Source organism: Bufo bufo, chromosome 6 (assembly GCF_905171765.1).
Source record: "Bufo bufo chromosome 6, aBufBuf1.1, whole genome shotgun sequence".
Lineage (NCBI taxonomy): Eukaryota > Metazoa > Chordata > Amphibia > Anura > Bufonidae > Bufo > Bufo bufo.
Window position 1 is genome coordinate 388,100,345 of NC_053394.1, and position 24,171 is coordinate 388,124,515.

General features: G+C 43.6%; 1 protein-coding gene, 1 long non-coding RNA gene and 1 pseudogene across 2 annotated transcripts in view; all 3 read right to left on the reverse strand.

Annotated features, from left to right (window-relative positions):
* LOC121003527 overlaps positions 1-24,171 on the reverse strand; it is a 1,246,211-nt pseudogene that overhangs the window by 553,679 nt on the left and 668,361 nt on the right.
* Positions 8,993-15,677, reverse strand: LOC121003632. Its single transcript, XR_005779573.1, has 3 exons — positions 15,667-15,677; positions 11,994-11,995; positions 8,993-9,147 (listed from the first exon to the last, which is right to left on the reverse strand). It is a non-coding gene; the product is annotated as an uncharacterized LOC121003632 (long non-coding RNA).
* The window catches only part of LOC121003531 (gastrula zinc finger protein XlCGF26.1-like), a 181,462-nt gene continuing 177,331 nt past the window's right edge, over positions 20,041-24,171 (reverse strand). Inside the window, exon 3 of the mRNA XM_040435427.1 lies at positions 20,041-21,379. Coding sequence (XP_040291361.1) covers positions 20,352-21,379 — 1,028 coding nt within the window. The 3' untranslated portion in view covers positions 20,041-20,351. The remainder of the gene's footprint in view (positions 21,380-24,171) is intronic.

The window sequence follows — 24,171 nt, forward strand, 5'->3', positions numbered from 1 at the left end:
TCAGATGTAGCAGAGCTAAATAAGCTTCTGTTCAGCCACAGTACTAATGGGGAAGGGAATAGACAGATGTAACAGAGATATATATTTGTGGAGGGTCAGCATCAATGCTGGTGGAAAAGAGAATCAGATGTAGCAGAGCTGAATAAGCTGCTGTTAAGCCACAGTACTAATGGGGAAGGGAATAGACAGATGTAGAAGAGCTGTATATGTGGTGGGTCAGCATCAATGATGATGGAAGAGAGAAACAGATGTAGCAGAGCTGTATATGAGACTATTCAGCCACAGTGCTGGTTGAAGAGATAAACAGACACATGTAGGTGAGCTGTATATGCATCTATACAGATACATAGTGTAAGGTTTATACACAACTGGAGTACAGCTGTAATGGAAACAAATCTGCATCAGTGCTGGTGGGTGGGGGATGGTCATGTTTTATGGGAGACAAAAGCACAGATTATACGTTTACTAGCTGACAAGCGTTTGAGCTAATGTATAATATGGAATTATATTTTTTGATAAACAAAATGGGTTTGTAAGAGATCAGACAGAGATTTTGTGTGTAAGGGTCCATTCACACGTCCGCAAATGGGTCTGCATCCGTTCCGATTTTTTGCGGAACGGGTGCGGACCCATTCATTCTCTATGGGGACGGAATGGATGCGGACAGCACACAGTGTGCTGTCCGCATCCGCATTTGCGGAGCGCGGCCCCGATCTTCCAGTCCACAGCACCACAAAAGATAGAACATGTCCTATTCTTGTCCGCAGCTGCAGACAAGAATGGGCATTTTTATAGGGGGTGCCGGCCGGGTGTGTTGCGGATCCGCAATTTGGGGGTTCGGAACACACGACGGACGTGTGAATGGACCGTAAAACTCTGCAGAACAGCCACGTGTTACTGTACACTTAGCTCACTTCACATGGCCTCACAGACACTGCAGGCTGCCAAACTGATGAGTCATACTCTTCACATGAACTAGCACGCAGGGACTGAGTTCTCAGTGTGATGTCATAAGGAGGTGTGGCCGGCCTTCACTCTAGCTGCCTAAACCCGCCCAGCCTTAGCAGCAGAAAACCAGGAAGTGAACAGCAGAGTGACTGCAGGTGAGGAAGAATTTGCAAGCTGGGAATACCCTTTAAGGACACAGCCTTATTTCACCTTAAGGACCTTTAAGTGGTGATAACTTTAAAACGCTTTGACTTATCCAGGCCATTTCGTAACATATTGTACTTAATGACACTGGTAAAATGGAGTCAAAAAATGTCATTTTTATTTATAAAAAATACCAAATTTGCCAAAAATTTGGAAAAATTAGCAAAATTCCAAGTTTCAATCTCTCTACTTCTATAATACATAGTAATACCTACAAAAGTAGTTAGAACTTTGCATTCCCCATATGTCTACTTCATGTTAGGATCATTTTGGGAATGACATTTCATTTGGGGGACGTTACAAGGCTTAGAAGTTTAGAAGCAAATCTTGAAATTTTTCAGAAATTTTCAAAAACCCAATTTTTAGGGACCAGTTCAGGTCTGAAGTCACTTTGTGAGGCTTACATAATAGAAACCACCCAAAAATGACCCCATTCTAGAAACTACACCCCTCAAGGAATTAAAAACTGATTTTACAAACGTCATTAACCCTTTAGGTGTTCCACAAGAAATAATGGCAAATAGAGATACAATTTCAAAATGTCACTTTTTTGGCAGATTTTCCATTTAATTTTTTTTTTCCAGTTACAAAGCAAGGGTTAACAGCCAAACAAAACTCTATATTTATGGCCCTGATTCTGTAGTTTACAGAAACACCCCATATGTGGTCGTAAACCGCTGTACGGGCACACGGCAGGGCGCAGAAAGAAAGGAATGCCATACGGTTTTTGGAAGGCAGATTTTGCTGGACTGGTTTTTTGACACCATGTCCCATTTGAAGCCCCCCTGATGCACCCCTAGAGTAGGAACTCCATAAAAGTGACCCCATATAAGAAACTACACCCCTCAAGGTATTAAAAACTGATTTTTACAAACTTTGTTAACCCTTTAGGTGTTCCACAAGAATTAATGGAAAATAGAGATACCATTTCAAAATTTCACTTTTTTGGCAGATTTTCTATTTTTATAATTTTTTTTCCAGTTACAAAGCAAGGGTTAAAACAGCCAAACAAAACTCTACTGTATATTTATGGCCCTGATTCTGTAGTTTACAGAAACACCCCATATGTGGTCGTAAACTGCTGTACAGGCACACGGCAGGGGCGCAGAAGGAAAGGAATGCCATACGGTTTTTGGAAGGCAGATTTTGCTGGACTGGTTTTTTGACACCATGTCCCATTTGAAGCCCCCCTGATGCACCCCTAGAGTAGAAACTCCAAAAAAGTGATCCCATTTTAGAAACTACGGGATAGGGTGGAAGTTTTGTTGGTACTAGTTTAGGGTACATATGATTTTTGGTTGCTCTATATTACACTTTTTGTGAGGCAAGGTAACAAGAAATAGCTGTTTTGGCACCGTTTTTTGTTATTTACAACATTCATCTGACAGGTTAGATCATGTAGTATTTTCATAGAGCAGGTTGTCACGGACGCGGCGATACCTAATATGTATACAATTTTTTTATTTATGTAAGTTTTACACAATGATTTCATTTTTGAAACAAAAAAAAAAATCATGTTTTAGTGTCTCCATAGTCTGAGAGCCAATAGTTTTTTCAGTTTTTGGGTGATTATCTTAGGTAGGGTCTCATTTTTTGCAGGATGAGATGACGGTTCGATTGGCACTATTTTGGGGTGCATATGACTTTTTGATCACTTGCTATTACACTTTTTGTGATGTAAGATGACAAAAAATGGCTTTTTTTACACAATTTTTATTTTTATTTTTTTACGGTGTTCATCTGAGGGATTAGGTCATGTGATATTTTTATAGAGCAGGTTATTAAAATTGCTTTTTTTACACTGTTTTAAAAAAAATATATTATTCTGTTTATTTGAAGCAGATTTGCAGAATGACAAGAACAAGGGTCATGTACACACAAATCATACAGCAATATATCCCCCATGTTCCCAAGACAAGAACAGAGGGGTCGGTACAGCATTTAAAGGAACATAAGCCTTACACATGCAAATCTGACTGCTTTTTTCAAATTAAATTAAGATAAATAAAACAGTGATCAAAAAACCAGGGAGGGAAAGAAAATAGTGGGGAGGAGGAGGGAGGGTTGAGGGGAAAAGAAAAGGCAGGGCTACACTTCCAGGGGACCCAGGGTATCACATAAAGATGATTTAAGGTACCAGGAGGTGTACTGGAAGGGTTTGACCAACTCCTTTATATCTTCGGGACTAAAGTGTGTAGTAATGAATGTTCGCCATTTGCTAAAAATTTCGAAGCCGAACACTCCTTGTGTCTTACTGCCTCTATTCTTTCAAAACCCAACAGTACCTTCAATTCAGAGATCACAACAGAAATATCTGGCATGGTAACCATAAGCCAACGTTGAAGCAAAACTCTTTTGGCTATCAGTAGTATAGAATGTAAGATTATCGGGATCTGAGTTGGACAGCCAGACTGCCCCCCCCCCCTTCTCAAGACGTATGTAGTGAAAGATCAGAGCCTGAGGCTCCATAGGTAAATCTAAAAACCATAAATTGCACCTGAGGGGTTAACTGCCGCTGATCGCAGCTCCCTATGTGATTCTGCAGCCTCCTGTAATAAACAGTAATTATCATTGGTGCCGCAGTGCGCCCCCCCCACCCCAGTATTAAAATAATTTGAGGCGCAGTGCGCCCTTCCCCTCCCCCCCATATTAAAATCATTGGTGACAGTGGCCACAGGGTCCCCTCTCCCATTGGTGGTGCAGTGGCCAATGTGATCGGAGCCCCAGCAGTGTAATCCTGGGGCTCCGATCGGTTACCATGGCAGCCAGGACGCTACTAAAGCCCTCCATGGTAATCTCGCTGCTGCTGTGTGTACTATGCACAGGGCAGTAGGGAGTGTGTGAGATCCTATTCACTCTAATAGAGCTCTATTAGGGTGAATGGGACAAGGGATTAAAAGATCCCAGGTTCTGGCCTCTAAGGGGGGAATAGTTATTAAATAAAAAAGTAAAAAAAAAAAATATTAAGTATAAATCACCCCTTTCACAATTTTATATATAAACAATAAATAAATATATCACATATCGCCACGTCTGAAAAGTCCAAACTATCAAAATATTTTAAAAAAATCTAGGCGGTAAACACCTTAACAGAAAAAAACTACCCCCTTGGTCCTCCCATAAATAGAATAGGACTGTTCGATCATGGGCCGGACGTTCCATAAAATGCGAAATGCACGCTGCTTTTTTTGGCGTTTTATTTTTTTCGCGTGGTATCAAATGGTATCGAGTATCGCAATACTTTTTTATGGTATCGAAACTGAATCAAAATTTGGGTATCGTGACAACCAGATGCGTAACGATCGCGGTCGCAGAGGGTGCGACTGCGACTGGGCCCGGCAGGGGGGCTCACTGTGCTCACATGTAATGGGAGCGCTATGACGGGGCCCAGCATGAAGTACAGTGACAATCTCGGGTCCCGTCAGAGCGCTCTTTAAACATGTACATTATGCGCCCTGGGCCCGGCAGTTCTTGTCACTGCCAGGCTGTCGTCTCCAGAGTGAAGCAGGGAGCTCTCTCAGCTCCCTGCTTCACTTTTCTTCTGAGCTCTGGTGCTCCCCCTGCAGGTCGCACATGGCACTGCAGCACAGCCAGCAGCACGATGAGAGTGTGGGAGCAAGTCATCAGGGAAGAAGGTATGTGTTTTTTTTCATGCAGACTGGACGCAAAATGGGGGCCATAACAAGAGTGAGGGGGCACAAAAGTGGGCATTTTTTTTACTGAGGGGGCACCTAATCTGGCATAACTACTATGAGGGGGCACATAACTGGGCATAACTACTGTGAGGGGGTACACATCTGGCCATAACCACGGTGAGGGGGCACATATCTGGCCATAACCACTGTGAGGTGGCACATATTTGCCCATAACTACTGTGAGGGGTACATATCTGGGCATTACTACTGTGAGGGGGCACATATCTGGGCATATCTACTGTGAGAGGGGCACATATCTGGGCATAACTACAGTGAGGGGCACAAAAGTGGGCATAACTACTGTGACAGGAACAAAGGTGGGCATAACTGCTGTGAGGGGCCACAAGGTGGGCTTCATTGCTGTGAGGGGCCACAAGGTGGGCTTCATTACCGTGTGGTAGCACTTAGGGGAAATGTCCTAGATTACCCTGCTATACATTGGCATGGCTCAGTCTTACAGGCCAGCACAGCGCCCCCTGCTGGTGATTTCACAGGGGCAGTCATCATCCCTTCCTTATGTGATTATTCTTTATTTTTTCAGTGGACATCATGCCGATGCTAGCGACACACTGGATCTAGTGCATGGTATCCGCTGCGTGAAAGAGAGCCAAGCCCTGTTCCAGATAGCAGAGACACGGACCATTAACATGATTGATAATTCTCCGTGCCTCTCTGTGATCTTTTTACTACAAAATCACGGTGACAACTTTATCTCACTGATCACAGACCATTATTAATCATGTTAATGCTCCGTGTCTCTGCCGTCTGGAGCGGGGCTTGGCTGTCTTTCACACAGGTGATTACCCGCATGGCATCCGCTCATGTGAAAGAGCCCTTAGTGTAAAGAAAATTTGCCGCCTCTTTGTAAAAATGAGATGGGGGCAAAGGGGGGGGGGCCCCGATCCAAAGTTTGCTCTGGGGCCCATAACACTAGTTATGCCACAGATGACAACCCTTGTTGTGACGTCTAACATCTGATTTCTTACATTCTAACCACTTCGTGGCCGGTTTGGAAATCTGTCATTTGTCACTTCAGTAGAGAATAATTAAACTGTAATAGTTTTGCTCATCCAAGTAATTCTGACAATGTTTTAGTCAGATATTGTACTTAATTATACTGAAACAAATTGCTAAACTTTATTAAAAATTATATATATATATATATATCTTGCTTATACATATAGTGACGTACCGTACCTCGCAGACCCGCCTGACGTCACTGTACGTCGGGATCACGCGGTGTGGTTTCGGCACTGGTTACCAAGACTTGATGTTACGCCATCCTTGGGAGTACATAAGGTCAGCTTGGCACAGTTTTACACAGACACCCCCTGTCCACACGGGCAGAGACAGTGAGAGAGGGTGGCCCACGCTACCTCCATCATGGCACAACACTCTCTCACAACCCTGACAGGCTAAGAGAGCCCTTTCACTGCCCCAGTGAGACAGAGCCCTGCTAGCCCAGTAGACTGCCACCAGTTCCTCGTTAGATATAATCCCGGTCCATTAACAGGGTTATATCAGGTCATAAACCAACCAAGGTAGCATGTAACATAATACAGAGACACAGACATGTGGATTCGTGGATCGAGACAACAGAACAGCGCAAGAATATATTATATATTTAATTGCCTTGGGGGTTGTCTCACTTCCGCAAATAACATTTATCATGTAGAGAAAGTTAATACAAAGCATTTACTAATATATTGTTATTGTCCATATTGCTTCCTTTGGTGGCTAGACTCATTCTTCTATCACATTATACATGTCGCGTTTCCATGGTTACGACCACCCTGTAATCCAGCATTGGTGGCCGTGCTTGCACACTAAAGAAAAAAGAACTGGCTTCTCTGGTGGCCGGGACCATAGGAACGAACATAGGCCAGCACTTTTCCCTATAGTGTGGAACTGGATTGAAGGGTGGTCATAACCATGGAAATAAGACATGTATAATGTGATGGAAAAATTAGTCTAGGAAGCAATACGGATGATAATAATAATACAGTACATTAGTAAGTGCCTTGTAATAACTTTCTCTACATGATAAATGTCATTTCTGAAGTGAGACAACTCCTTTAAGGGCGCACTGCACATAACACTATATACACAGAATATATACAATGGTCAGCTATGTAAATACAGGTGATGGTACAGTGAGAGTTTACAGATAAAAGTCAGTTACCAGATACATATGATTACAAAGTTGTAATCTTGTAGAATTCTTGGATGATATAATCCTTAGCTGTAGTCACAAGGGAGGCAGTGAGGACAGAGAGTTTCTAGGTCCCTCCAAACATGACACTCCATGACCCTGCACGAGCACTTAAACTTTAGGTGGTCCTTCCCCCCAGGAAGATCCCACTCTCCCTCCTTTTGGCTTGGCAGCCAGAGATCCAAAAACCCATTATGGATCCTAGCTCCTCATCGGAAGTAGTTCTCCGTATCTCCCCTTCCCTATGTCCCACAGGCAAACAAAGACCGGGAGAACGTCTGTCTCGGTCCCAGGGTCTCAAAGACGTCAACTGTGTATTTATGAGATGTATGGGCAGTTCATAATTCCTTATGAACTCCCGGTTCCATGATGTCTGGGGAGTTTCTTTATAGTTGTTGAACAACTCAGCCCCCCCCCATCAGTGGAGCCGAGCTGCCAGCTTGTCTGAGCCGAGTGTGACATGTAACCACAGGGTCTGCTTTGAAGCAGGACCACCTTTGGAGCCTGTTTCCTCTGCCAATTCCCTTCACCTGAGCAAATGGGCAGGCATTAAATCCTAACTCCACATATTCTATATATATATATTCAAAATCTTTATCAGAAATATATTTCCATCTGCTTAGTTTTATTTTAAATATCTATCAATTGAGAAACGAAGTCATCTGAATCAGAAGGGAGGCAATCTTTATTTCCTGCCGACAGTGAGACAACCAAATAATACACAATACAATGTTGTCAAGCTCTGCTAAGCAGCTGTCTGATTATACTAGGAGTCCAGGCATTATATATACGGTTCTTTATGTAAGCAATAAAGAAATAAGCTATATAATAATTGTGACAAACTGCCATTTGCCACTGGGCATTGTAGAGGACTTATGGCTAGCCTCCTGCCCTACGACTATGGCCCCGGGACATGTTGCCCTTCAGGAACAGTGTGACAGAACTGTGCCGCATGTCTGGACTGTTGGTGGGACTGAACGCGGTCAGCGGTGTATGCTGGGGATTCTGTGGAGCTGGAATCGGATGCGCGGATACACGAACGCCGCTGACCCTTACCTTCTTCCATACTGAACTTTCAGCTCCAAAGACTAAGTCCCATTCGAAGATGGGACTTAGTCGTTTTTCTGCATGAAATTGACCGACTGCACAGCCCAAATCTATGGAACTGTTTTGGGCAGGAAATTGTGCTTGCGGTCGGTCATAAAGGACTTTCACTAAACTTTTGATCCGCTGGAGGGATTTGTGTGATTTTTGGAAGTGTTTATGTTTGATGTAAGCTGAGTTTAAATATGTAATTTTTATGGAGATGGAATGTATGGTTTTAAAGTTACAGTGTATGTTTAAAAACTGTATTTTTACTGTCTGTGATAGTTATGTTAATCCATAATTATATCCCAGACAGAAGGGAGGATTTTGTGTATTTGGGTGGTGATTCCTCTCCTGTTGTTCTCACATGTGTATTGGTGATGTCCCTTTGTCCTGGGAGATAATTGAATTGCTCTTCGGGTGTCTCCAGGGCAGAGAGGAGGAAACCATGATGCATTGTGGGGACCTGCATAAATACGGGCGGGTAGCCCTCAATAAAGAGTTCAGTTCAGTTCATGTTTTTCTAACCCTTCAAAACGCAGCCTCGTCTCGTTATTGGAGGGAATTGCTGCATCACGCTGGGGATTGCTATGCTCTGCATATTCCCTGGAGGAGAGATCTTTCCCACACGGTCCTGAATGCTGGAGGTTCATTCAGGGTGGAAGGAAGACGGCGCGGCTCCAGTTAAGCTACGGCGGTTGTGGAGTCTGCGGTGCTTGTGGTGTCCAGTGCGGTGCTTGTGGTCCTCGGCGCAAGCTAGGAAGCGTCCATTAACGGAAGCGGATGCGTTACAATAATAATCTCTATAAACTAGGCAGGTTAGTCGATACTTTGCATAGCACATATAACAGGATGTTTCTATAGAATATGACAGGATGATGAGGCAGGATGTTCTATAAACTGTTGACCCAGATGTTCTCTGCAGTTGTGCTTTATTACCCAAGTCAACAGTCTTTACAAAAATCACTTTGTTAACCCTTAAAATTATATGAATTTCAAAAACTTTTCCAACATGTAGTGGATCAATCCGGTTATGTCGGAGCAGCTTCAACTGAAGTGATTGGTCCCCACCTCGGTCTAAGACATATCTGTGGATATGATGGATCTGTGGAGTTCTGGTGCCAGAGCTACTGTAGACCAGCTGATTGGTGGGGGTACAAGGTGTCAGACCCCCCCACCAATCTGATACTTATGGCCTATCCTGACAACAGGCCATCGAGATCACATTACTGGAAAACCCCTTTAATGACATACTCATTATAGTCATTTAGAGCATGGGGCGGTTTAATGGTCCAAGCATCATTTTTACTTCTTGTGCAGCCCACCAAATTTTTGCTATTGTTTTTACATGTCACAAAGGGGTCCTTTATTATTATGTTTCTGGAGATTTTTTTTAAATCTTTGCTTATTCTTTAAATATGCAAATTGACACCAAAATAAATTGTTAAAATTGGTTCTCGGTTTTGGTCATTTTAATAGTTTTTTTTGTTTCATGTGAAAAGGCCGACTATGCTGACGGTTTCGGCAGGTGTGGACTGTTTTTCTATTTTTTTCTCACTTGTATTTTATGATAGATTTTGATACTTTTAAAATACCATACATTTTGGCAGGTGGGACATTTACACTTATTTTTTTTATTTAGCAATTTTCTTTATAACTGGGGCATCCAAATGTGGCAAGTGATGCTTGTGCGGCATAACGACCCTGCCTGGCAAGGTAGAAACCACTATGTGCACAAAACAAGCAATCACCGACAGAATATATTATGGGGCAGCGTCCAAAACCATCCATAAGAACAGTAAAGAATGACTACCCCCCCCCCCCTCCGAGCTATCGTCATTACTTCTAGAAGTACAGATGTAGCAAGGGTTAACACACAAACTCTTAACTCAAATTTATTAACTGAAAATGGTCACAAATGTAACATATCCAATGAATATATTTTATATCATGTCATCTTTAATTATAAAACTAAAGAATCCATCGCTGGTGGGACATAAGAAATAAAAAAAAAAATCAAGGATTCCCAGTGGTAAATCCATGTGAGATGAGTGAACCACATGACTTCTACAAATACAGGGGTGGCGGGGACCCCACTTGTTGGATTTATCTACAGGTACATTTTGGTCAGGGTGTGCAGATTAAGAAGATATTTCTCTAGGAAGACGAGTAATGGCCTCTATGTAATGAGGCAATCCTAGCCGGGGTCGCTTTTTGGGAGAACTTGCACATTACTGATGACAGGTGTCCAGTAAGTCCACAGCTGACATTTTTTTAATGTTACAAATACTTATAGGGGTAGAACAGACCGGGGCTAGAATAGGCAGATTGTTATCCTTTTATATCAGGCCCTGGTTTTGTGCTTCACCAGGTATGGCTGAAAGATACACTACTCCCATAGATTTACGATGTGTCACGCAGACAAGCTTACTCTTATCAGTGGTAGCCCCTCTCTCTATTACTACCCCTGTGCTGTCCCATGCTCAGAGGTAGGTGGAGAGTCCTTAAAAATGATCTTAGGGATTTAGGTCACAAGCTTAGGGCAAGGACCTCAAACGTGGTGTTTTCCAAAATACTACCTGTACCACGAGCCACACAAGAAAGGCAGTGGGAGATTAGGGAGGTTAACAAGTGGCTCAGGAACTGGTGTAGGAAGGAGGGGTTTGGGTTCCTAGAGAACTGGGCCAACTTCTCTGTCGGCTACAGACTCTATCGTAGGAATGGGCTGCACCTCAGTAGGCAAGGGGAAGCTGTTTTGGGGACGAAGATGACTAGAAAGTTGGAGGAGTGTTTAAACTAGGGACTGGGTGGGTAATTACGTTATAGGAGGGGAAGATAGTGGGGCAAGGTAATAGAACTGGGGGAGGAATGGAAGGAGGGAGTAGAACAGTTCAGACGGAAAGGTGTAGGGTAACAAATATACATAAACCTCTTAATTGTATGTATACTAATGCCAGAAGCCTGACTAATAAAACTGGTGAACTGGAATTAGTGATGTGTGAGGAGGACTATGACATAGTGGGAATAACTGAGACATGGCTGGAGGATAACTATGACTGGGCGGTTAATGTACAGGGTTACAGTCTGTTTACAAAGGATCGTCAAAACCGGGGAGGGGGAGGGGTCTGCCTGTATGTAAAGTCCTGTCTAAAGCCCACAGTCCGAGAAGATATAAGTGAGGGACATGAACAGGTGGAATCACTGTGAGTAGAAATACATGGAGAAAAAAAATAAAAATAAAATACTAATAGGAGTTTATTATAAACCACCTAATATACCAGAGTCCACAGAAAATCTACTACTAAACAAAATAGATGACTTTAACTACCCAGATATAGACTGGAAAACTGAAACCTGTACATCTCATAAAGGAAACATGTTCTTGGCAATAACCAAAGACAATTACCTTTCCCAACTTGTTCTGGACCCGACTAGAGGGACGGCCATACTGGACTTAGTATTGTCCTTCTACAAGACATTCGGCATCTCCTGGCTAGGTAGAATAGCGATTTCCAAGATGATGATCCTACCAAAAATCCTCTACACCTTCAGAAACGTACCAATATACATCCCACGCTCCTTCATTAGAAACCCCCAAACCATTAACACAAAATGTATATGGAATGGAAAGAGAGTCAGGGTCAAATCTAGTATTTTGTTTTCACACCTATCCAGAGGAGGAGTAAACTACCCCTCTCTTTCCTTATATTATAAATCGGTGATATTGTCTCAACTGAAATAACTATGGATAAAAGATACCTATAAGAGTTGGGTACGAATTGAACTTGGGTTGCTCAAAAATTGTGACATTTCGCATCTGTTACATGCACTTCTCAACTTTATACCACTACTTAAAAGCTCCTTTTCTATCTTCTACACTTCATGCTATAATTAAGGTGTGGTTTGATACAAAAACCCATAAGCTCTTCAACCCTATAGATATACTATACACAACCAAATGTGTTTGGGTAGCATATAAGAGAATATGTGTGTAGATAAATAGAAAACCTAGAAAGTCTCACACATATATAATTCGTAAATCTTTATTAATAGAAAGACACAATTAATGGATAATACACATACAGCGGTACAATTAGTGGTAAAAAATTCAGGAGGATAAAGTGACAAGTGCACGGAGCCACCAATGGTCCTAGACTGGCAAGTCAAATAATGCATACGGTTAAATGAGACACAGTGTTGTCCATACTGCTGTGATACATGGTAATAATAACCTATAATAATCACACAGAAGACACGTAGTCTCAATTGTGCCACCACATGTCACAAAAAAGTACACATTGGTCGCAATACTATTGCAGGGAGGTCAGAAAGACAATGTGAGCAAGGCCAAATGGCTGACCTGCCTGCAACAAGCAATACAAAATACAATAAACAGTGGAGCAGCCTATACTAACCAGACGAGGATGAGGTGATGGCTCCTGGCCCGACACGCGTTTCGCCTCGCTTCTTCAGGGGGCGTATAGTTTCTCCTGATCACAGGCCAGGTATAAATACCCCTGTAATCTCTCAACTTCTCTAAAACTCCCACCAAAGTAGCCAATAGTGAAGGGTCCCAGAAGAAACTCCTCCCAACTGGGCGTCATCCATATGGCGCAAACAGGTGTGATGAAAGTTAACACACAGGTGTTCTAGGTAATCGCCGCATTGAGGGGCAGACGCGCAACGCACACCTGGAAGTTGCGCATTAATGAGTAGCTGCAGGCAGAAATGGAAAGATACGCTCGGTGTAAACCTAGTTCAGCGCATGCGCATAGTCCACCAACCAGGGACGTAACAATGGAACGTCATTCCGCACAAGATAGAGATCCCGCGATAGTGCCGGCGTGAAGACGAACTACCATGGTTGTATGCATTGTAAACCCGGTGATGACGCATGCGCACCCTGCGAAACAGAGGAGAACCACAATGACCCTAAGGATATGGGAGTAATCACATGACTACAGGAGCGCGGCTAAGGTGGTGGGCCGGAACACAGTCCCGGACCGCCCACACCAGCCGACAAGTCATATGATCCGCCCATGTGAGGACACCAGCGCCATATAAAGCCATGGCAGTAAGTGTCACTACACATACATAAGGCTGAAACAAAACGATCTTGGAGAATCTATGTCTAAAATCCATATATATACATTAAACTATACCCATAAAAGTGACAAGAGGGTCATGGACCGACCCAATATGCGCCTGCAGACGTTTATAAGTATAAAATGAAAGCAATGCATATAAAACAATAATACATATAGAAAATTCTGGGCTGATATATTCATAAGGATGTGTTTAGAGGTGAGGTGCCGATGGACCCAAAACCATCCGGCAACCCACACCAGCAAATACTATACAAAGTAGTGCAGTCTAGCAATCACCGAAAGGCTGTAGTACAAGTCACAGCGAGAAAGGAAGTGGTCCCTGAAGGGACAGCATGACTATATGCTAAAACAAGATAATAAGGCAGTGCCCAAAAAGAAAGGAAGAAAGCAGTGCAAGTGAAAAAGAAGTGCAAAGAGTGACGTGTGAATGAAAAATAATATACTAGAATATATATATATTATTGTATACAACAGTGTGTAAGTATATACCAAAAAACCCAGGACCATGCAGAGTGGCCCAATAGTACCGGCCACCCAGTGGCTATATATGCAGAATTGTTGTTCTCAGTAGGAACAACATGGGTCATAGATCATGAAGCTCAGTCCGAATCCGTCCAAGTCTGGAATCCTCCTTGACCTAGACGGCCCAATGGGATATAAACTGTCTCCAAGAACAGATGGAGCGATGAGGCAGGAGAAGGGGAGCCTGAATGGGCAGGTTGCATAAGACGATGTATTCAATTCCAACAATACAGGGCACCCGTGACATATCTGATGGACATCGCCTAGTCCTGGCAAATTCTAGAAAAACATAATTCACATAAATGAAGTGAACAGGAGAACCGTGCAATTAATGATTCAAAAGACCGTTAAAAACATGAGGGTTAAATTAAAACATAAGTAACTGATAAAAACAGTCGGTATTATGGGACAGCAGGTCAGAGGGAGCACCGCAGAGCATATATATAAATAACAGGGCTAGGATAAAATATGTTGAACACAGAAGGTAGAGAGGATGAAGTTAAGGGACAAGTGTTGCTGGATACTTCACAGGAAAGGTATAAAGCTGTTACCCTCATTGAGACCCAGGGGGGCGTTGGTATTCAAGGTGTAGATCCACCTTGTCTCTTTGTGGCCGAGTATCTTTTTCCAATCGCCACCCCTTGGGGACACAATGACTCGATCAATCCCCCTAAACCTAAGGAGGGATCCATCACAGTTGTGCCGCTCCTTAAAATGCCTGGCCAGTGTCTTAAGCTGCAATATGTCCTCTTCTTTTTTGGCAGCCTCAATGGAGAGAATGTGTTCCCTGACTCTCCGCTTAAGTTCTCTGGATGTTAGGCCAATATACACTCATCTAAAGAATTATTAGGAACACCTGTTCTATTTCTCATTAATGCAATTATCTAGTCAACTAATCACATGGCAGTTGCTTCAATGCATTTAGGAGTGTGGTCCTGGTCAAGACAGTCTCCTGAACTCCAAACTGAATGTCAGAATGGGAAAGAAAGGTGATTTAAGCAATTTTGAGCGTGGCATGGTTGTTGGTGCCAGGCGGGCCGGTCTGAGTATTTCACAATCTGCTCAGTTACTGGGATTTTCACGCACAACCATTTCTAGGGTTTACAAAGAATGGTGTGAAAAGGGAAAAACATCCAGTATGCGGCAGTCCTGTGGGCAAAAATGCCTTGTGGATGCTAGAGGTCAGAGGAGAATGGGCCGACTGATTCAAGCTGATAAAAGAGCAACGTTGACTGAGATAACCACTCGTTACAACTGAGGTATTCAGCAAAGCATTTGTGAAGCCACAACACGCACAACCTTGAGGCGGATGGGCTACAACAGCAGAAGACCCCACCGGGTAGCACTCATCTCCACTACAAATAGGAAAAAGAAGCTACAATTTGCACGAGCTCACCAAAATTGGACTGTTGAAGACTGGAAAAATGTTGCCTGGTCTGATGAGTCTCGATTTCTGTTGAGACATTCAAATGGTAGAGTCCGAATTTGGCGTAAACAGAATGAGAACATGTATCCATCCTCTGATGGCTACTTCCAGCAGGATAATGCACCATGGCACAAAGCTCGAATCATTTCAAATTGGTTTCTTGAATATGACAATGAGTTCACTGTACTAAAATGGCCCCCACAGTCACCAGATCTCAACCCAATAGAGCATCTTTGGGATGTGGTGGAACGGGAGCTTCATGCGCTGGATGTGCATCCCTCAAATCTCCATCAACTGTAAAATGCTATCCTATCAATATGGGCCAACATTTCTAAAGAATGCTATCAGCACCTTGTTGAATCAATGCCACGTAGAATTAAGGCAGTTCTGAAGGCAAAAGGAGGTCCAACACCGTATTAGTATGGTGTTCCTAATAATTCTTTAGGTGAGTGTATATGAGGTCACAGGGGCAAATGGCCCAATAAATAACACCTATAGTGGTGCATGTTATGGGGTGTGTGATCTTGAACTCCCTAGTGTGGCCAGAATCCCAAAAGTGTGTGGCCCTGTCCATATTGGCACATCCCACACACTTGCCACACTCTCTGCTACCCCAAGGTGCACCTTTTGTGCCAAAGAGACCTGGAGCCTGCTGCGTATAGTGGCTCCGAACTAAATGGTCCCTGATGTTTTTGGCTCAACGATAGGTGATACGTGGATACTGGGGAACCCAAGTTTGTAATTGAGGATCCAAGTGCAACACACCCCAGTATTTGGTTAGGACCGCACGTAATTCTCTCCATTGTTTATGGAAATTCGTGATCAATCGGATCTCATCGCCAGAGTCCTGTTTCCTTTTCTTGAACAGAAGATCAGACCTCTTCTCCGATTTACTTCTCAAATACGCTCAATCTATACATTGCTTACCGTAGCCACGTTGCTGGAAACGATGTCGTAGGTCCTCTGCTTGTAATTCAAAGGAGGAATCCATGGAACAGACCCTCCTTGCCCGAAGGACTTGGCCCACTGGTATACTTCTGATGAGATTATTGGGGTGTGCCGATTGTGCGCTGAGAAGAGAGTTGACAGACGTCTCCTTTCTATACAAATCCGTCCCCAAGAGGCCCTGCGAATCCACCCGAAAGACCACGTCCAGGAACTCCATGTTGGTCCGACCCACCTTAAAAGTGAGTTTAATGTTTTTATTGTTGTTGTTGAGCTCACGAATGAGGAGCCCAAATTCCTCTCTAGTCCCTTGCCAAATGATGAGCACATCATCGATGTAACGTCCCCAATAAAGGACCTTGCTCATCATTGGCAGGGGATCCGTCTGGAGGATCTCCCTCTCCCACAGCCCCAGGAACAGATTTGCATACGAGGGCGCACAGGACGCCCCTATCGCTGTTCCCTGGAGCTGTAGGTAGAGAAAACCCCCAAACGTAAAAAAGTTATGGGTCAACGCGAACTCAAGCAAAGACAGTATGAAACTACACTTATCCTTACCCCAGTTGGTTGTCTGTAGAAAGAATTGTGTTGCTTCTAATCCATCCTGGTGTCGGATCGAGGTGTAGAGCGATTCGACATCACAGGTGGCTATCAACATGTCAGATTCCAACTGAATGCTCTCAACTTTCTTCAAAACATCCATCGTGTCTTTCAAATATGAAGGGAGTTCCTCCACCAAAGGATGTAGAAAATGTTCAACGTATCTACAAATGGTGTAAATCATGCCATTGGTTCCAGAGACGATAGGTCTCCCGGGTGGGTTCGACAGGGCCTTGTGTACCTTGGGGAGAAAGTAAAGTGTTGGAATCACAGGGTGGATAGGCAAAAGGTGGGAGCACTTCTGTTCAGACAGAACTCCAGTGTCCACCCCCGTCCTCAGCAGGAGCTCCAATTCAGCCCTGAATTTGATAGACGGGTTGAAGGTGAGTTTTCTATAACAGTCACCCTTACTCAGCTGTTTGTGTGCCTCCCTCTCATACAGGATGGCTGGCCACAGTACAATGTTCCCACCCTTATCCGCCGGCTTAACCACGACATCCCTCCAACCCCCAATCTCACGAAGGGCTGCACTCTCCCCCCTGGTGCAATTATCCCTTCCTCCCCCAATGGGGATCATGCGTAGTTCCGCCTCAACCAGCTTAACAAATATGTCCACATTGGGGTACATAGATAGGAGAGGAAATTTTTGGGATTTAGGGAGGAGATGTTTGGGGAACTTACCCACGGTTGGTGTGACGTCTTGCTCCTCCAAAAGTGCATTGAGTGTCGTTAAGGCCTCTTGTTCAGATCTTGTCGGGAAATTCGGATCACTTCTACCACTAAATAATAAAATTAAAAAACAGTTTTCTTGCGAAAAGGTGAAGGTTCTTCACTACAGAAAAAAGGTGGTTACCAGCTTGGCCAGTATACTGGCTCGTGACCCCTCTCCGTTTGGGGAACCGTTTAGGGTACCTCTGGCCCTTGGTTGTCGGGGGATTTCCGTCGTCACTCATGAAGGGTGTTACATGAGACAGACATGGATCGTGTCTGTGTTTGCTGTACCATGTTTCTCCAGCGATCCCGTTGGAATTTTTTTTTCTTTGCGGCCTTGATTTGCTGCTCCCATGCAATGAAGGCCTCAATCAATCTCCTTTTTAAAGGCCTCGAGCTCCTCTGTGGATAATTTTTGAGATATCTGGTCTTCCACTGTGCCAATCTCTAATTCCAGTGTCGTTAGGGTTTTTGTATTAAGCTCCACAATCAAACGCATGAGAGAGCCAGAACACAGGCCACAGATAGACTCGCATTTTTTACAAAAGTCCTCATCATCTCTACCGTATGAAGGAAAGGTCTGGACCCTTAAGCCTCTCGGTATCAATCCTCTAGAGATATATTTTTCAAGGGTGGCTTTATTCCACCACACCTTCATCCTTCTGTGCAACATATGTTTGAGTTGAGCCCTGAGCTCAGCAGTGCTCCTCTGACCTGGGTCCCCCACCGCCACAGTGCCCCCTGCAAATACTGCATCCACCTGGGAAGACCAGGAGCTATCTTGTGAATGGAAATTCATAATCCCTTTAAAGGAACAGCCTTCTGTAGAAAATACAGGAAAAATTTGTATACACAACCAAAGATGTTAGGCTAGCATATAAGAGAATATGTGTGTAGATAAATAGAAAACCTGGAAAGTCTCACACATATATAATTAGTAAATCTTTATTAATAGAAAGACACAAATAATGGATAATACACATACAGCGGTACAATTAGTGGTAAAAAATGCAGGAGGATAAAGTGACAAGTGCACGGAGCCACCAATGGTCCTAGACTGGTAAGTCAAATAATGCATAGGGTTAAATGAGACACAGTGTTGTCCATACTGCTGTGATACATGGTAATAATAACCTATAATAATCACACAGAAGACACGTAGTCTCAATTGTGCCACCACGTCACAAAAAAGTACACATGGGTCGCAATACTATTGCAGGGAGGTCAGAAAGACAATGTGAGCAAGGCCAAATGGCTGACCTGCCTGCAACAAGCAATACAAAATACAATAAACAGTGGAGCAGCCTATACTAACCAGACGAGGATGAGGTGATGGCTCCTGGCCCGACGCGCGTTTTGCCTCGCTTCTTCAGGGGGCGTATAGTTTCTCCTGATCACAGGCCAGGTATAAATACCCCTGTAATCTCTCAACTTCTCTAAAACTCCCACCAAAGTAGCCAATAGTGAAGGGTCCCAGAGGAAACTCCTCCCAACTGGGTGTCCTCCATATGGCGCAAACAGGTGTGATGAAAGTTAACACACAGGTGTGCTAGGTAATCGCCGCATTGAAGGGCAGACGCGCAATGCGATTGGGATCATCAGCCAAGACCCCCATCTGTGTGCACTACCACCACCAACTTTTAAGGTATTTTGTATGATTTTCCCAATTGCTTGTTGGGTCCAGTAGTGCTGCCAGATCTCTGCATATACGAGAACATAGACCTGACACTTTACAAGTCACTAGTCAGACCACACATGGAGTACTGTGTACAGTTCTGGGCTCCTGTGAACAAGGCAGACATAGCAGAGCTAAAGAGGTTTCAGAGGAGGGCAACTAAAGTAATAACTGGAATGGGTGGACTACAGTACCCTGAAAGATTATCAAAATTAGGGTTATTCACTTTAGAAAAAAAGACGACTGAGGGGAGATCTAATTACTATGTATAAATATATCAGGGGTCAGTACAGAGATCTCTCCCATCATCTATTTATCCCCAGGACTGTGACTGTGATGAGGGGACATCCACTGCATCTGGAGGAAAGAAGGTTTGTACACAAACATAGAATAGGATTCTTTACAGTAAGAGCAGTGAGACTATGGAACTGTCTGCCTGAGGAGGTGGTGATGGTGAGTTCACTAAAAGAGTTCAAAAGGGGCCTGGATGTATTTCTGGAGTGTAATAATATTACAGGCTATAGCTACTAGAGAGGGGTCGTTTATTCAGGGACTTATTCTGATTGCCTGATTGGAGTCGGGAACAAATTTTTTCCCCCTTAAGTGGGGAAAATTGGCTTCTACCTCAGTTTTTTTTTTGCCTTCCTCTTGATCAACTTGCAGGATAACAGGCCTAACTGGTTGGACAGATGTCTTTTTTCAGCCTTATAAACTATGTTACATCCCATCTGTCATTCCACTTGACTGCAAATAACTGGCCATTTACAAGTGTGAATGACACCCCTTTTTCCACATGTCTGGACACCAGCTCTTGTGGGAATCCAGCTCTATTTTTTGGACTTTCACATATAGGCCCCTGTATTTGCAGGAATGGAGGGTCCCCATACCAATCACAGGCAGGGTGGGAAACAGTTTATATTTTTTTCTCTGACTAAACATTTGTGTTTCGAGGAGATGTATAAAAAAAAAAAATAACTTAGTTTCACTTGTAACTGGAGCTGTCCTTTGATTACCAATATTCATTCAATACAGGAGACTATGTTTGTTTGGGGAGCTCTCACAATGGTCCCAATCATCACTCCAAGCACTCAGCTACCTTTGGCACTGTTTTATCTCCCTGTAAAAAAAAAGAGTATCTGAAGAAATAAAGCTAGTTAGTGAACACCATAAAAACACATAAGGGAGGTCACTAACGGGCTAAGCATGAAGATGGCTTCTCTTATATGTGTTTTTTTTTATGTTTAAAAAGAGATGATTTATGGTTGAAACATTTCTCACATTCTGAACATGAAAATTGCTTCTCCCCTGTGTGATTTCTCTGATGTGTAATAAGAACTGATTTATTGTGAAAACATTTCCCACATTCTGAACATGAAAATGGCTTCTCCCCTGTGTGAATTCTCTGATGTGTATCAAGATTTGATTTACGGTTAAAACATTTCCCACATTCTGAACATGAAAATGGCTTCTCCCCTGTGTGAATTCTCTGATGTTTAACAAGAACTGATTTATTGTGAAAACATTTCCCACATTCTGAACATGAAAATGGCTTCTCTCCTGTATGATTTCTCTGATGTATAACAAGTTCTGATTTCATCTTAAAACATTTTTCACATTCTGAACATGAAAATGGCTTCTCTCCTGTGTGATTTCTCTGATGTACAACAAGAGCCGATTTCTGATTAAAACATTTCCCACATTCTGAACATGAAAATGGCTTCTCCCCTGTGTGAATTCTCTGATGTCTAACAATATCTGATTTATTGTGAAAACATTTCCCACATTCTGAACATGAAAATGGCTTCTCCCCTGTGTGAAATTTCTGATGTGTATAAAGATCTGATTTACGGTTAAAACATTTCCCACATTCTGAACATGCAAATGGCTTCTCTCCTGTGTGATTTCTCTGATGCATAACAAGACCTAATTTACGGTTAAAACATTTCCCACATTCTGAACATGAAAATGGCTTCTCTCCTGTGTGATTTCTCTGATGTCTAACAAGAGCTGCTTTATGCTTAAACAATGTCCCACATTCTGAACATGAAAATGGCTTCTCCCCTGTGTGAATTCTCTGATGTGTATTAAGATTTGATTTACGGTTAAAACATTTCCCACATTCTGAACATGAAAATGGCTTCTCCCCTGTGTGAACTCTCTGATGTTTAACAAGAACTGATTTATTGTGAAAACTTTTCCCACATTCTGAACATGAAAATGGCTTCTCTCCTGTGTGATTTCTCTGATGTATAACAAGGTCTGATTTATTGTGAAAACATTTCTCACATTCTGAACATGAAAATGGCTTCTCTCTTGAATGATTTCTCTGATTTATAACAAGAACTGATTTATGCTTAAAACATTTAACCCATTCTGAACATAAACATGGCTTCCCTCTTATGTGAGCGGTTTGATGTTTAGCACCTCTTCTGTGACCTTTATTCTGTGTTACAGTCTGTGATGAATCAGAAGATCGGACCTGTTTAAAAGAATCAAATGATGCATTGTTGCTGTGATTGGATGAGGGTATATCTCGCATATTGGCATGCTCTTCAAATGTATCTCGTGTGATACCACAATCCTCTACTTCAAAATCTGAAGATACCAGATGTTTCTCTAAGTTCCTGGTAAAGTCATCTGCCAAGAATAAAATACATTTTATTATTGATGAATAACATTAAAATTGTATAACTTTTCCAATAAATAAAAAATCCACAGAAAGTATAAGACATGGCACAAAATTCAAGTATCAATTGACTAAAACAGTGGTGGCCAAACAGACCACAATCTAATAGTGGACCGAGTGGCATAACTAGAAAATGCTGGCTCCCACCTTGAGTTACTTCCCTGCAACCCCCACCCAATCAGTTATTTAAAAGATATATACCGTAAATAAAACATTTACTAGCGCTGGACAAGAGGCGACAAATCCCCTCTTAGTGCCCCACACAATAGTTATCTCCCCTCAGTGTCCCTTTCACAGTGGAATTCCCCCTTAGTGCCCTCTTCACAGTACTGATGCTCCCTAAGTGCCCCCACTCCGTAGAATGTCCCCTTGATGTGTCCACACAGTAGTTATGCCCCCTTTGTGCGCCTCCTGCAGTAGTGCTGTCCCTTAGTACCCCCTTTACATCAGTGAAGATCCTGTACTGTGAATAAAGTTAAAAAAGTAATACCGAGTACATCATGCTCTTCTCAGCAGCAGGCAAATATCTGGTGTTCAGTGGTGAGACTTTTTTGTATGACCTCTTAAGGCTACATTCACATGTGAAAAAAAGCCATAAAAAACGGACACTCAGTTTTTCATGACCATTTTTCGCATCCTTTTCTTGGTCATCCGGACGTTTTGCATTCATTTTTAAGGGCCATTACTGTGAGGGGGCACATATCTGGGCATAACTACTGTGAGGGGTCACGAGTGAGCATTACTACTGTGAATAGGGCACATATCAGGCATAACTACTGTGAGGGGGCACATATCTGGGTATAACTACTGTGAGGAGGGCACATATCGGCATAACTACTGTGAAGAGGGCACATATCAGGGCATAACTACTGTGAGGGGGCACGAGTGAGCATTACTACTGTGAAGAGGACACATATCTGTCATAACTACTGTGAGGGGGCACATATCAGGGTATAACTACTGTGCGGAAGGCACATATCCGGTCATAACTACTGTGAAGAGGGCACATATCAGGGCATAACTACTGTGAGGGGTCACGAGTGAGCATTACGTCTGTGAAGAGGGCACATATCTTGGCATTATTACTGTGAGGGGGCACATATCTGGGCATAACTACTGTGAGGGGTCACGAGTGAGCATTACTACTGTGAAGAGGGCACATATCAGGGCATAACTACTGTGAGGGGTCACGAGTGAGCATTACGTCTGTGAAGAGGGCACATATCTTGGCATTATTACTGTGAGGGGGCACATATCTGGGCATAACTACTGTGAGGGGTCATGAGTGAGCATTACTACTGTGAAGAGGGCACATATCTGGGCATATCTACTGTGAGGGGTCACATATCTGGGGATAACTACTGTGAAGAGGGCACATATCTGGGAATAACTACTGTGAGGGGGCACATATCTGGGAATAACTACTGTGAGGGGGCACATATCTGGGAATAACTACTGTGAGGGGGCATGTGTGAGCATTATGTCTGTGAAGAGGGCACATATCTTACGCCCTGTGCCCGACACCACCAGGAGCTGGCCCCTCCTCCTTTCATCTCCCGCCGGCTTCTCCTACAGCAGGGCGCTCTATTGCTCCAGTGCCCGCCCAATCTTACCAATCAGGGGCGAAGCTAGAAATGACTCGACCCCATAGCAAAAAAATTATGGCCCCCCCTCCCGGATCTCCCACCCCCACATACCTATCAGACCTCCCACCCCTTCCAGAGCTCCCACCCAAACACCCCTCCAGGACCTCCCACCCCAACATCCCCAAACCCCTCATTAGATAGCCCTCAGTGTCATCCACAGATCCCCCCCTCAGTGTCATCCACAGATCCCCCCTCAGTGTCATCCACAGATCCCCCCCTCAGTGTCATCCACAGATCCCCCCCCTCAGTGTCATCCACAGATCCCCCCCCTCAGTGTCATCCACAGATCCCCCCTCAGTGTCATCCACAGATCCCCCCCTTAGTGTCATCCACAGATCCCCCCCCTCAGTGTCATCCACAGATCCCCCCCCTCAGTGTCATCCACAGATCCCCCCCCCTCAGTGTCATCCACAGATCCCCCCCCCTCAGTGTCATCCACAGATCCCCCCCTCAGTGTCATCCACAGATCCCCCCCCTTAGTGTCATCCACAGATCCCCCCCCTCAGTGTCATCCACAGATCCCCCCCTCAGTGTCATCCACAGATCCCCCCCCTCAGTGATGCTGCCTGTGGGTCCGCAGAAAATCACTGAAAACGGAACAACGGATACGGAGCACAACAACGGTCGTGTGCATGAGGCCTTAAAGAAACTGGAATTTTCCATTTTTGCATTTTCGTTTTTCACTCCCTGCCTTCCCATAGTCCTAA